The 14,540-nt window shown below is 40.6% G+C and overlaps 1 protein-coding gene across 6 annotated transcripts; it reads right to left on the minus strand.

Annotated features, from left to right (window-relative positions):
• Positions 1-289: 289 nt before the first annotated feature.
• LOC139812016 (uncharacterized) lies at positions 290-14,339 on the minus strand. 6 transcript variants are annotated; one of them, XM_071776645.1, is made up of 7 exons: positions 14,290-14,339; positions 8,973-9,250; positions 8,328-8,716; positions 8,152-8,229; positions 4,648-4,731; positions 3,139-4,047; positions 290-2,663 (listed from the first exon to the last, which is right to left on the minus strand). In XM_071776645.1, the coding sequence occupies exons 1-7, from the start codon at positions 14,303-14,305 to the stop codon at positions 2,459-2,461; spliced, it is 1,959 nt and encodes a 652-aa protein (XP_071632746.1). In that variant the 5' UTR covers positions 14,306-14,339; the 3' UTR covers positions 290-2,458. The 6 variants fall into 6 exon arrangements, with proteins under 6 accessions (XP_071632746.1, XP_071632719.1, XP_071632709.1 ...); XM_071776618.1 differs by lacking the exon at positions 14,290-14,339 and adding an exon at positions 12,937-14,283 and having other exon boundaries at positions 290-2,630; XM_071776608.1 differs by lacking the exon at positions 14,290-14,339 and adding an exon at positions 12,937-14,281.
• Positions 14,340-14,540: the final 201 nt, after the last annotated feature.

Raw genomic sequence — 14,540 nt, forward strand, 5'->3', positions numbered from 1 at the left:
GACCGATGCAACATCTTGGCAAATATTTTCTAGGTTCGAATGCTCTTTGACAACTGTCATGACTGGTGAAGCTCTTTCAGCTTCTGCATAACTCATTTGTCAGCTAGTAAAACAAATGAGAAAAATTTAAATATATCTTTACCGCATTTACAAACTCATCATATACGTATATGATTCTTTTCGTGAACAGTTTTCTGATGCAGATTTTAGGGAATTAAGATAAAAAGGGTTATATATAAAATGTAGCATGGAAATGAAGGTCAAAGTTTCCTTTCAGAAAACTCGAGTATTCTTAAATTTGTATAAGCATCGCAGTTTATTGCACTTGCAAAAATACAGTTTGGGACGTACGTATGATTTATTCTGTTGCGTATATAATTAGTTCGAGATGCATTCTTTCAAGTTAGAAGTTGAGTCAATTTTGTCAAACGCTTATCGCAATTACTCTTTGGTATACGTTACGAACACCAGAGAGCCAACGTGTTTGACGCGAATCACTCTTGTTAGAATCATATACAGGTAATCTTTGATTAGTACAGCTTGTACAATGTTATCTAATCATTTTCTCGCACCTCGTTCACAACGAAAAAAATAGTTTCTCTCTTTCTTTCCAAAATTAAAAAAATATAGAATGTTTGACGAAATGTAATATAAAAAATGATGGAATCAATAACTTCCTTTCTGAATTTAAAATTTAAGTCTTCTATGCCAGTGGACATTCGCGAAAGTCTCTATTTTTTCTTTATTTATCTCAAGACGTAGGCATACCGATCTTATATATTTTTCGGAGCGTTCTGTATAATAACTCAGATTTTCGGTATGTATGTAATAAATAATCTTTTCTTACCGCATTAAAGAATAAATATGAGAGTAATACTTCGTAAGATTCAATTGTGCATTTCTATAATTGCACATATTTAATTTACTTATAATTATTTTCCTTTCTTTGCATTTTGCCGACACTTAATTTGCATTTCATGATTCCTCATTAATGACACGTTAATTGAGCGAGTGCTGATACTTGTATCAGTACGACTCACTTAATCACTAGCGATTTCCTAATCTTATTTTACAACCTTATTTTACAAACTTTGTTATACGACATTAGACACAAGAATCCTGTGAAGATTAGGCGAATTAAGCGAGTTGATAGAAATTTGTTTTCGTAGAATTAACCGCCTTAAAGTTCGGGAGATATTAGTTGCTTTCCATTTACACTCAAGTGATTTAAGTCACTCAGTTATGTGAGTATTTTATACTCAGGTAAGATATGTCATTTTGTATTTACCTGCTTATTTTGATGACAAAGCTATCGCACAATAATACAGGTTCATAGCCTCACTTTTAATGTGAGTCTATTAGATTCATTAAAGCACATGGTCTCGATTGTGGATAAAAACTTAGTTGAATCTCACTTGCCAGCATGCAAAAAGAACGTGCATTCAACTGAGTTATGACGTCACAAGTGAGAATTATCTGAGTTTTGATGTAAATGGAAAGCAACTATTTATCTTAATATCTAGATCACTTATTAGCGCGAAGTGTATAACTAAATTTGAATATTATAAAAAAACACAAAGAAATTCATTTCAATATATTTTTATTCTGTATAATATATTAATTCTGAATAATATATTAATTCTGAATAATATATTATATTCTGAATAATAAATTAATTCTGAATAACCCGTGTTTTTTAAATTCATGATTCGCCACTCACTGGAGTTAAAATGGATTAAACTAAATATATAACAATTTTAAAGAGCGTTACCATTCACACTTTTACGAAATATATTAACATTGATTCTTCTTAATTCTCCTATTTTCAACAGGAAATATACTTGCTTGATTCTCTTCACTTGTATAAAAAGCTTATCAAAAAGTCGCACTTGTGAATTTGTAGAAAAGAGGAGCAGTCCTCGATCGCTCGGCGACTCTCGGTGTACGCGTACATCATGTATGTGTGACAAAAAAAATCATATATATCGCTTACAAATATATCACTAGACTACTCAAATATAGCGAGCAAATCGACGCATTGTCTACAAAGCGAACTAAAGTAGATTAAAAAATTTCTTCTCCGGCGATGTAAAAACGCTATCTACTAAAATAAAATTTACTCTCGAAACTCTGAGATTTATAAAAATCGCCTGAATTTTATAGCGATTATATTATCGTGATAAGGCAGTTAATCCATCGCCTAACAATCGGAGAATATTTTCAGAGTGTATTCTCGATCTCGCAAAATGCTTTCGAAAATGCAAAAATTACAGCGTACTTTTCCCTTCGAAAAATACCAATTGTATTCTCGATCTCGAGAAAACCGCTCTCGAAATAAAAAATTAGAGCATATACTCTTTTGTCCAAAGAATATTTTTTCGGTAATATTTTCTTCTTCGGTTCGTTTTCTCCAAATATATCAAAAAATACAGTACGATTAACGCTCGGAGAACGATGTTCACAACGCGAGCCTCCTGACGCCGCACTCGCAGCAGAACTTGGCAGTTTCCGGAAATCGTTGACCGCACTCGTGACAGAACTTAGACATCTTGCACTTGGCCGCCGTTTGAATCGGCGACGTACCGTTCTCGGGTGCGTCCTCGTCGAGACGGTCGATCGTGTCGTTGGCGCTGCGTCCATGGTGTGAATATTTGCGATTTAAACTGGGGGGCACACACAAATCGAACTGAGCTTGAAGCATGCGAGAACAAGGAGAACGCAGATGTGAATGGACGATAATTATTAAGGATTACAATTGTTAGTCGTCAAAAAACATGTGACGGCATTTTTAGATTTGTATTTAGAAATCTTCATATTTTATTAAATAATAAAGGTATCACGAATTAATAAATTTAGTTTTTGTAAAAATACCAAAGTTTTTTTTGCAACAGTTGTATTACTGTAATTCTAATGTCCATTTTTATCAGTGTAGATAAATTTCAATCTCGATTTAATTTACTTTTTATCTTTTTCTAATTCTTAGAACTAGAAAAAGATAAAAAGTAAGTTAAACCGAGACTAAAGTTAATCTAGCATTGGTGGAAATGGACATAATATTTATCTTCTATTTTACCGTTAACCGATCGATCGATGAAGGCGAAGGATGTGGGTAAACAGCAACCAACTTTAAGGACCAACCTGCTGTAAGCGGAGTCGTTGCTGAGCTTGCTGTGATCCTGCGGCTTGTAGCTGTCGGGCGAGGACAGTTCCTCGTCGCTGATTAGACTGCCGTTTCGCTGTCTGTCGCCGCCGGGGCTGGACAGGTCGAAGGACTCGTTATTGAGGAAGGATCTCAGTCCAGGAAACGCATCCCCCTCGAAGGACGTCATCAACTCGTCGAACATCGAGTTCGATCGTTTGACGTCCAAGTCCGAGGAGGAGACGATCGAGTTGAGACTGAGGCTACTGCCGGACAGGGATGAGTAATTATTGTTTTTCTGATTGAGATTCTGGTCCGACGACCTTTGACCGTTGGCGATCCTGGAACCTTGAACCTTTCTCGCGTCGCTCAAGGTCTTCCTGTCGAGGCCCGAGTTGATCCTGGGCGCGGACGAGGCCCGGATCGAGCCGGATCGGTTGATTAACGGTCTCGTATTCTTCTGCGTTTCTTTGTCGAAGATTTTGCGCGGTCTATCGGCGCTGAAGATGACGCCGCGACGCTCGTCGACGCCCAGCGCCTTCGATCTGTCAATAATGATTCGTCTGCCCAATTCCCTGACGGGTTTCGGGCTCGCGGAATCTATCGCGTCTTTACCCGCAAGATCGGGCTTCAGGAAGACCTCGCGCGAGATCGAGTTGGTCTCGGTGGAGTCGCTCGAAAAGTTGGACATGAGATCGTCGAACTCAGTGGGTGGCGCTATGAGGGACGACCTCCTGTCGGAGGGAGGATATTTTACAAAGGCGGAGGAGTGCGAGAGAGGATAGAGAGTATCGCGGGTCTGTTGGACTTTGGGACTCCCCGTCGTAGACTGATCGCTCGTATCCGACAGCAGGTCGTTCATCTGCTGCTCGGCCAGCAGAAAGGGATCGTAATCCTTGCATGTGCCGCTGAAATTAGAATCTCGATTAGTAGATAGCCTTTAAGTCTAACTTTTTACATCAGGAACTTTCTTGCATAAAACAACGATACGAATATAGATGCGATATGTGTGACGACAAAGTATGTTTTGCTCTAAGTGTTCTGCTGTAGATAAGCTGTAGACGTGCGCCAATCAATTTTTCAAACAACAAACATTTACAAACGCGCATGCAAGCTCGGACGCGCGTGGTGCAATGTTATCCAATCTGCTTGCTGGACGTAAATTCTTTTTTGAAAAATTTTGAATCAATCTCTCTTTTGAGTTAGTTTGAAATAAAAAGCAAAATCTTGTAAAAATAAATAGAATTGTTGCTTTAAAATGAATTTTATTATGCAACAAAATTTAAAAAATGTGAAAAATAAAACTTTAGATATATATTTTTTTAAATAAAGGAAGATTGATTCTAAATTCCAGAAAACCAATACTATTTTCTGTCAATTCTATCCTATGTAGCGCCCTAAACTAAACTAGAATATGGATAATTAGCAATTAACATCAATAACATCCAAATAAAATATCTATTATATATCCTCCTCTTCCCATACTGGTTCCACGTCCTGGAACTTACGTTCTAGCCTTAAGTACGAGATTAAAGTCCGGCCTTCTGCGTACATAATTGCACCAGGCGGGACGTGTCGCCAGATCAATTTTCCTACAATATTGTTGATACATTAACTACCTAACAACTACCTTACCAAATATACAAAAGTATGACAAATAAGACAAATAGAAATCAAAAGAAACGATTCTACCATTTACAGTGCAAATGAGCAATGCCGTACAGATTCTCTCATCAATTGCAATTTGCACAAACTTATACTAATTTAATTATTAATATTACAACATAACTCATAATCGATTGTGCGAAGTCAGCATTGCAACATTTTATACTAATCAATTTATGTCGAAGTTATATACGCTCCACTAAATATAATATTACTGAAATAACAAAAATAAACCAAATTGCTACAGTACTAATAACATATTCTAGAGAATAATGTTAGAATGTTTGGCAATGACAATTCTACTTATAATAAATAATTCCTATTACTTTCTCTACCTTCGATTGATTAAGGGTGGATTCTGGACAGGAGGGAGGATACGAATTCTAGGATTTCTCTTAGCAAGCTTGTATTCAGCGTGATACGCGGGATAGAGACTGGTTAGTCTGCTCCGCGAGACCTTGGAGGTCCTCTCCCAGTACGATCTCTCGGCATCTTCCCTCGTCTCCGCCGCGTCGTCCTTTATATCAGGTAGATCCTTGGACACCTTGCGCCGCCTGCTCGGTCTGATTATCTCAATGGTCTCTCGTTCGTAAGCGCAATTCGCTTCGGGCCGTCTGATGCTCGCGAGCTCTACGAATTCGACCGAGGATATCAGGGAATCGGTGCTGCCGCGAAGAAGATTCATGTTTTCCCTAATTCTGTGCTTCATCTCGATCGAATTGACCGATCGCTCTCGCGCGGCTCTTTTAGTCGCGCCGGAAGCGCGTTTTGGAAAATTCACGCTCGCTTTCAGGAAAATTTCATTGCCGCGACTCCGTCGTGACTCCTCCTCTGCGTAGTCTGTCAATGTGACTGATGATCCTAAATCGTTAGCGCCTCGCGCGTTACGTTCCCCGACACGCGCAGTATTATCGCTACCATAATCAAATTCGCTGTCTATGTTCTTCTTGCGCGAAACTTCATCTGTCGTAATTTCCGTTTTAATAATTGAACGACTGAAGAGCCTCGATTCGTCGTTCGAACAGCTGTTGTCTGAATCCACGTTGAAATCTGTCTTTCTATTTTTTGTGTTATTCTCGATATTTTCAAAATTATCGGAACTGGAGTCTTTTTGACATTGTCCGTTGCCTTTAATGTGCACATGTATGTTATTCATAGATACATTTGCATAATTTGAATAATTACTAGTGGTAGTTTCCAAATTTCGTGGAAGCGAGTATACTTCAGAGTTTAATCTCATCGAATTTCTCTTAGGCTTTTTATTACGGAGATTGGTTAAACCGTCCTCAGAATTTTCCTCAACTATTTCAGTCTCTTCAGCATTTCTTCCACAATTTCTTTCTGAGCTAATACTTCGACAGGATGCAGGAAATGACATTTCTTTGATATTTCTTGTTAGATCTAACGAATTGTGACAGCTATTGCTTTGACATGCTAGCGTTTCATCTTCAAGACTCGAATTGCAATTAGCTTGATTATTGTTATTGTTTAAAGATATTATGTCATTTATGTTAGATTGATCGCATATAAAAGTTACTACGCTCCCTTTCAATTCAAGTGAATTATTGCAACATACACCACTTTCGCATTGTGGTATTTCATCCTTAAAATTTAGATAATCTTGACTCTGATCAATAAAATTCTTTTTCTTCGATGCAACTGACTGCGTTTCGTCGAACGAGGAAGATTTAATTATTTGATCAGGCTCGGATAAATTTCGCTCAGTTTCTTCGGTATTGTTTGTACTTTCAATAATTCTCATATTCATCGCTACCTCTCGATTTTCTTCATCTTCTTTATAGACACTTAGTCCATCCAATTCTGCAACATTTGCATCATACATTTTCTCAGTTTCTTTCGTATCTTCAATATTTATTTCTATTTTTTCAATGTTACATTCTGTAACTTTAATCTCTTCATAACTCGCTCTTTGCTTATTTTCCTCCTCTCTGCTATTTATATTTGGTTCCTCCGTTTTGCATGCTATCTCTTCAATTTCTTCACTACTCATTTTCCGATTATCTTCTATATTTTCATCATTTACTTTCAACTCCTCCGCTTTACAGCCCACCATAGTTTCATCATCATTTTCTTCTTTATCTTTAATAGACACTTTTAACTCTTTTATTTGTTTGATTTTAGTCTTTTCGTCGTTCGCTACAGTTTCTCTCCTCAATTTTTCTTGATCGAATTCGCAGATTTCATCTTCCTTATCTTTTACGTAAAATTCTACGCGAGGACTATGCTTAATCGGCTTCCACTTGCTGTGAAAAATCTCAATATCCTCCGAGTCTCTTATTAAGTATGTCTGATTTAGATTCTTAATACCGTCCAACCATGCGACGTCACTGTTCTTCACTTTATCAATCTCGCCGTCTATCGATTTGTCATCGGTTCGATCGCTTTCTGCAATTAATGAATCTTCTTCCATTCTATTTCTGTTTTCATTTCCTTTCTCTCGATCACACAGTCGCTCAAGATCAAGCAGCTGGAATTCCCGTGAAAATTTATGATCAACAACGAGAGCGTCAGCTTGAAGAGTATCCTTCTTACGGCTGATCTGCTTCCACGTTACTAACTGATCGTCCTTTTGCATGTCCCTGTGTATTCTGCAAGGCTGCACAGTCATTCCTAGAACTTTATCGTTCACGGCAATGTCGTTGATTCTTGGATGACCCTGACTTCTGGCGGAAACAATATTTTTTTGCATCCTGACGGGACAGGCTTCTCGATTTCTCGCATCGTCGTTTTGAATGCGTTGGGAGATCGTTTCGTTTCGGTCGAATTGCCTTCTGGACGAGGCAATTGGCGATGTGATCTCATTGGGGGAGACCGGATTGTTAATTCTAGGTCTCGCAGGAAGTACGGGAAAGTGGAGAGAACGACGGGAAGATGTTGCAGGGTGGAAGGATCGGCAGGGCGTTGATGTCAGTAGGGAGTCGTGATCTTCCTCCGGCCTGAGGAGACGGAAGCAGGATCAAGGGCATGTGCCTGATAGTCATCAGGAGAAGGTTGTCGGAGTTAAGTACAATTTTACAAAATAGATAATTTCGTGAGAAATATTTAAAAAATGTGTACTTGTGTTTTTTATCAGATATACTTCAAATGTTCTTGTTGTAAAATCAAATACGAATATTTTTATACATTTAAATTGTCTCGCTTATTTTTAATCATTTAAGCAATTAATCATAGATTGCTTCTAAGCACCCTCATCCTCTTTCCTTCTCCTCATGGGCGGCACTAATAAGTCTATTCTATGTTCTACGCTTATTTTATTTTATACAAGCCATAGAGAGTTTCGGTCTTTTTTTCAATATTTTATGTAAATAAGTTGATCGAAATCTCACCTATTCATACGATCGGCAAGGCGCGACTTCATAGGTCCGGATGAGGTAGGGGACTCCTTGAGTTGTCCAGGACGCCTTCTGTACAAGTATAAATATGTCAAAATAACTGGGCACCAGTTTAATAAATTAGGAAATTATAAATTTACCAATGAGAAAAGTTAGAAAATCTGACTTACACGACGGCAGGTTTCTGCTTGACAGGACTCTCTCGATTGAAATTAACGCTCGAGATACTCTCCTTTGGTTTAACGAGCGCCGGTGATGACACTGAGGTCTTGGCGGCCTGATTCGCCGTCGAACCCGGGCTGTACTTCTCACGATTGATGGCTCGCCGATTCTTCAGGGTTGGCGCCCTGTACCTCATGCGAGCCTCTAATCGCTCCTTCGCCAGATTGGTCGCCGGACTCACCGGCATCCGAGTAACTCTGTCTTTGCACCAAGCCACGTGACGGTCATAGGCTTTGATGCCGAACTGTCGGTTGCACGTGGGACACGTGCCCTTCTCGTTAGCGCGTGTCGGCGCGCCTGACGGAGTCAGCGAATTGCATTGTTTGTGCGAATCCATCTGCAAGAACAGATTGTGGAGATGTGGAAGTTTCATTTATAAATAAAAGATATGAAAACAAAAGATATTTTGTACAACAAATTGTACAAAATTGGAGATTAATTTCTTATTTTTAATGTAAAAATACTTTTCTCTTTCTTTTTTTTTATTTTATGTAACGCACTCGAAATTATTTAACGTAAAATTCAGTTTAAGAAAGAAAGAAATCTTCCTAAAATAATTAACACGTAAAGAAGATCGTGAAGATCGGACTCACGACTTCGCCGCGTGCCTCACGGATCGTCCGCAGGAAGTCGTCGTGGGTTTTCTTCCAGGAAGGCCTGGTCGTCCTCTCGTCCTGGTGATGACGCCGGACCTCCTGCTTCGGCAGGAATTCCGCCAGCTCGGTGCCCTGAATCCTCTGCTTAGCCGAGTCGAAGGGTTTGCGCTTCTTGGCGGCGGCGCGCTCGCATATCCTCGCGTGCTTCTCCAGCGACTCCGGCATGAAGGTCCGCGCGCAAATCGCGCACGGCAGCAAGATCGGCGGCGGCGCATCTGCGTCCATTTACACACGGTCCAACAATTAGTGGGCCCCCGCAATTCAAACCCCTCGCGTAATAATAGTAGATGTTCTATATACGTATAGATTTTCTTTTTCTCTCTCTACACGAGCAAGACCGCGAACTCCGATCCTGGCCACCCGCGGCTGCGTCCGTTCGTCGTCAAACGAGATGACTATTTTCTCCGCGATTCAAACCCGTTGTGTCTTTGAGATATACGATATGACGCGAACGCGACGCTCTTTTCTCACCGAATTAATAAATACTACACTTGCATTTTCTTTTTTTTTTTTTATGTCCCATATACGCAATACTGCGGCATCTAATACGGAGATGCCCGGCGCACGCTAATACGGAGATCCGTTCTGACTCACCCCGTGGTAATCGCTATTCGCTCTGACAAAGGCCACGAATCCGCGGATAATCGATATTTTCGCCGACAACATGTCGAGAGATCGCCAAATACGACGACAGGTATGACACGTCACGTAACGAAACGCGCGCACACGTTTAGAGACGAAATCGTGTGAGTGCGCGACACGTGCTCGTCATCGCAGAGCTCGTTTCAAGTCAATAAAATCTAACATTTAACTATTTTATTTTTTATTTCTCGAAATAAATACGTCTCTAAAAATATGCGAAGATCTCCTTTCGCTATATATTCTATACAATGATCATGTTTATTATATTACATGTTTATCTTTCCAAGCATTTCGATTTTTATTTTTTATTTCTCGAAATAAATAAATATCCGAAAATACACATTCTACAAAGATTCCCCCTTTCACTAATATGTTCTACATGTAATTTAAATTTGTTATACACGTTATATTTATTATATGCGTTCTTATATCTTTCCAGGCATTCCGTCAATAATCTCGCTTTCGTTCCCCCCGGTGAGAAAAAAAACGCGAGATCTCGGAAACACTGCGTAGCGATACAACACGCCGCGATTGGAAGTGTCGGGAGAATCTAAATTGCAAATTACACTTTCTTCGATCGGCGCAGGTATTGCGCAACGGCTGTAGCTACAGTGTTCTCTTCTTGCGAGATCACTTCGAGGGTGCCCCAGTTATTACGAGCTATGCGTTACGAGATAACGCCGCCATTCAATGAGCCATTCATTTTTAAAGACGACGCGAATCCTATATACGTTTCCTTTCCTACGGAAATTTCGACGAGACGGGCAGACCGGTTTTTGCAATATTTTTGATTTACGTCACCGTTTCAAGGAAAGCGACGAATCCATTTTTCTAGCACGTGGCATACATACGAGATCGCAAAAAGTAAATAAATTTTCCACATATGCATGTATGTATATATAAAGCTTTATTTACTTTCATTAGATTTCCTTATCTCCATATTTAATTTAAAAAAATCCTATTTTATCATTTTTTTAATAAAAAAAAAGGATATCCGCAAACTTTCTTCTATTCCTGTTAATTCACCAAAACAGCACTTTCGCACATTCGAACTAACAATAAGCAGTAAATTCAAAATAATCGACGCCTCCGCGACGCGGGGAATACAATACTTCTGCGGCACCACGGGTGATTTCAATCGCGCACTCTCTCGCGCGACTTTTATCCGGTCAGATCTCGCGTCGAGGGAGAGACTCTCGCTTTCTCGGTCCCAGGGTAACGTTAAGCGACCGATTCTCAGGTGCGCGTGTCGCGTGGACGCACCTGCGGCGCCGACTCGCGCACCGACGAGGATGCCGAGGACGACGAAGAGGCCGAGGGGATCGCCCCCGCGAGAGACTCGGCTCTCTCGCCTCTCGGGCGAGCAAGCTTCCTTTTTTAGGCGTCATCGCGAGTTGCCTCGCCGCGAGAGTCACGCGTGTCCCCTATCCGTCACAGACACACGCGAGAGTGTCCGTTCCTTCCGTCCTCGGATCTTTTCCTCTCTTTATCGTCCCTCCCCTCTTTCCCGAGCGAGAGGCGACAGTTTCGTCACCTGTTACCGAGCTTTTTCTCGGTGAATTCGAACAGATTGTTCGATCGCAAATTGAGGGCTCGAAATTTTATTGTCACCTCCAATGCCGATGCGAAACGAGACAGCCAGGTATACGGGCTTTAGCTAAATGCGCCGCGCCACGAGAATGCGGTCGTCACCGTATTTGCCTCCGCGACGCAAATTTCACGTTATTATAGAATGCCTGTATAGGATCACATTATTATTCACGACATGCATGAAGTCCTTTTACATATCTCATCTTTTATATATCTCGCCTTTTACATCGTACACTGTTAAATTCGTATAATAGTGTCAAATAATACTCAATTCTATCTAATTATTCCTATATATAGGTCGTCACTGCTCCTACTCAATGTGTCGTTAATTTAACTAAAACAATGTTAATTTGACTAAACTAATGGAGTTGAAATAACTTTTTTGACACACATGGTAATTAAAAATAACAAAATGTTATTTAACTCAAATATTGGTTTAAAAAAAAATTTCATCCTTTAATATTTAAAATACTACTATATCGCAAATTCCGTTCAAATCGATCTCTTTACGTTCCTCAATTTTTCTTCTAATTTTCTCATTCTGCCACCGAAATTTTTGCCCCCTATTTTCCCACCTGATCTCCGGCAATTTCTCACGCGCGAGGACGTAACGACAAACAGCACGACGCTATTAAATGATCTCATCGCATCGAAACCGCTTAGCGACGCCTACAAGTTGCTTTTGCTTACGTTTCGCTTCTAGAGTCGCGCACGTTGGTAAGAACTCTGACGAAGGTTTTTTTTTCTTTTCCACGTCAGAGTTATTGCCGTTCTTCTCCCGGCGTCTATCGTCTAAGGTCGCCGGGAGTCGCTAAGTCGGTGCAAATTGATCAGTATGCACGGCGGAGGCGCGTTATTACGATTCTCATAGCCGCTTTTAGACGTGCGCGAGTAGCAGGAAAATAAATATTTTCACTGACGCCGAACGTATAAAATAAAAAAGGGATTCTTCAAAGTCGAATAGCTGTTCGAGAAACGAGGCAATAATGAATAATGATGATAATCGTGCGCAGCTATTGAAGCTATTCTGTTAATTTAAAGCTTATAAAGCGCAGTTTATTTTAAAGAGAGAGAGAGATAAGAAGCGTAAGAAAACGGAGTTGTTATACCATTGTAATAGCAAATTTTAATATTTTTATTTAAAGAAAATTTTTTTGAAAGCGACTTCCAATTATATGACGATAGTAACGCGGTACTCTGCTATAAGAAGTTTACATTGCCTTTATTTGGATTTGGAAAGTGAGTTTGGATGTCAATTTGTACCTACTCGTTGCTGAACGTAAATAAGCATTTATGACATTCTAAATATGTAATGTACAACATCAGCAGCGGCAGCAGTTAATTTCGAAAATTTCGAACTACATTAGTTTTCACACACAACATTTCGACCGCCGTTACAATTTATAAATACCGAGTATTTCATTACCTAACGTTTTTTTTTTAAATCATGGCACCGTTAACACAGTTGTATTCTTATCGCAAAATACACTTCTCGAGATCAAATGTGAGGCCAGATAAGCACGGAGTACATTCTAATCCCCGACAATTCGCCGATCGTTTAGAAGACTCGAATACACTCGCGCGAACGACATCCGATAGCTCGGTAATTCGAGGAATAAATTCGATACCATGGAAGCGCGATACTGTGGAGCAAAAGACTCGGGCTCACCTTCCTCGGGAAACAGCTCGATCTGTATCTCGCGAATGGACGATAGACGATTGTTACCGCGCCCGTCGTGGAACAATACCCCGCCGTAGAACGGGGCCTCGTCGTAGAACGGGCCCCCGCCGTCCGCGAGTCTCTTCGGGACACAGCACAGCATCTGATTGCGAGCGCATCAAGACACCGACTGAGACTACCAGACCAGAGAGTCTGAGAGACCGCGCGAGGTCGAGCCGGCACTCTTGTTGTAAGAGGCCGGGCGCTCTTACAATCGTTGTAACCGCGAGTATCTTCGCGACGGAAGTTTATTTTCGGCCCCGACTCGCCGTCTCACAAAGCGAAACTCTACTCCTTCTCTCGTCTCTTTCTTCGGTACACCTTGGTCGCGCGCTGGGTAAACGGTACAAAGTGGGGACCAGAGAAGAAAAACATCCGACGGTTCCCATATTCTCTCCGATAAATGAAAAGTTAACTCTATACAACGTGTGTGTATAATTCTGATCTCCTTTTACGTAATATTAGAAATGGATGATATTGCTTTTCATCGTCAAATATTCTGTTATCAACATTCTCCATTTTTCATTATTATTATACAAAAACGTAAATTTGTACTTCTTTAGTTTGCCGACGCGAATATAAACACTTCGAAATATGGATGATAATTAATTTAAATTAAACTTTAATAATTATTTCTTTCTCTCTGTACAAAGACTCGCAATTTTCTTCGGCATATAACTCTTCTCCTACTTTACTTCTTCCTTCCATAACTACATTGGTAACCACAACAAACCGTTTACTCTAGGTACAGTAAACAACACAAGGCAACAGAGAAATTAAATTATTATAAAAATCTACAATATCCTCCGTTATAAAAAGAAAAAAGGGAAAATATTTATCCAACCTAATTCTTTTCCCTTTAAACGGCTCTCGAAATAAAGGACAAAACGTAGCGGAGTCGGAAATATCTATAAGTACGCTATTAAGGCCACAAGAGATCTAGCACGTGCATCTCTCTCCCACGCCGCGAGCACTCACAAAATCCGTATTAAAGCCGCTCCCTATTACGAAATAGAGGTCGATAGCTTCACCGCCGTCCGGTTCCCCGCGATATTTCTCGTAACTGGTGCACCGGTGACCGCGGCCGCCGGTTATCCCTATAATTAGAATGGACGGGGACCGTCCGCGCGGAGAGCGAGAGCGCGCCGAAGAACCGGAAGCGAAGCACACGACGACGGTGACGACGGTGACGGGAAAAGCCGCGGAGAAAGCGGGGAATCGGCCCAGGGATCTTTCGGCTCCGTTTGTCGCTCGTTCGTCGTAATTATGCACGCGCGACAATGCACACTCGCACGTACTTACCCTCAGCTTCAGCCATGTTCGTCGTTAAGGGAAACACTGGTCGTTATGGAAACGCCGTTCCCTCCTCGGGGCGGGGATCGCGGTGCGCCCTTCTCGAAACCCTCTCGCAATATTTTCAATTTAAACCTACTAGCGGGTAAAAGGAAATCTCCGCGCGTGAGTTCTTTTATGTAAAATTAAAAACAGACGCGTCAAAAAATTTCAGAGTTGAACCGCGAAACACAAAATTAAGAAACTAAATTAAGAATTAA

This window comes from Temnothorax longispinosus, chromosome 1 (assembly GCF_030848805.1).
Source record: "Temnothorax longispinosus isolate EJ_2023e chromosome 1, Tlon_JGU_v1, whole genome shotgun sequence".
Taxonomy (NCBI): domain Eukaryota; kingdom Metazoa; phylum Arthropoda; class Insecta; order Hymenoptera; family Formicidae; genus Temnothorax; species Temnothorax longispinosus.

Excerpts from the sequence above, each read along its gene's own strand:
- LOC139812016 (XM_071776608.1), bottom strand. The coding sequence starts at position 13,090 with ATGCTGTGCTGTGTCCCGAAGAGACTCGCGGACGGCGGGGGCCCGTTC. Across the intron at positions 4,048-4,647 it reads CTCGTACTTAAGGCTAGAAC|CGGCACATGCAAGGATTACG; the intron begins GTAAGTTCCAGG and ends TTCTAATTTCAG. Across the intron at positions 2,664-3,138 it reads AACGACTCCGCTTACAGCAG|TTTAAATCGCAAATATTCAC; the intron begins GTTGGTCCTTAA and ends TGTGCCCCCCAG.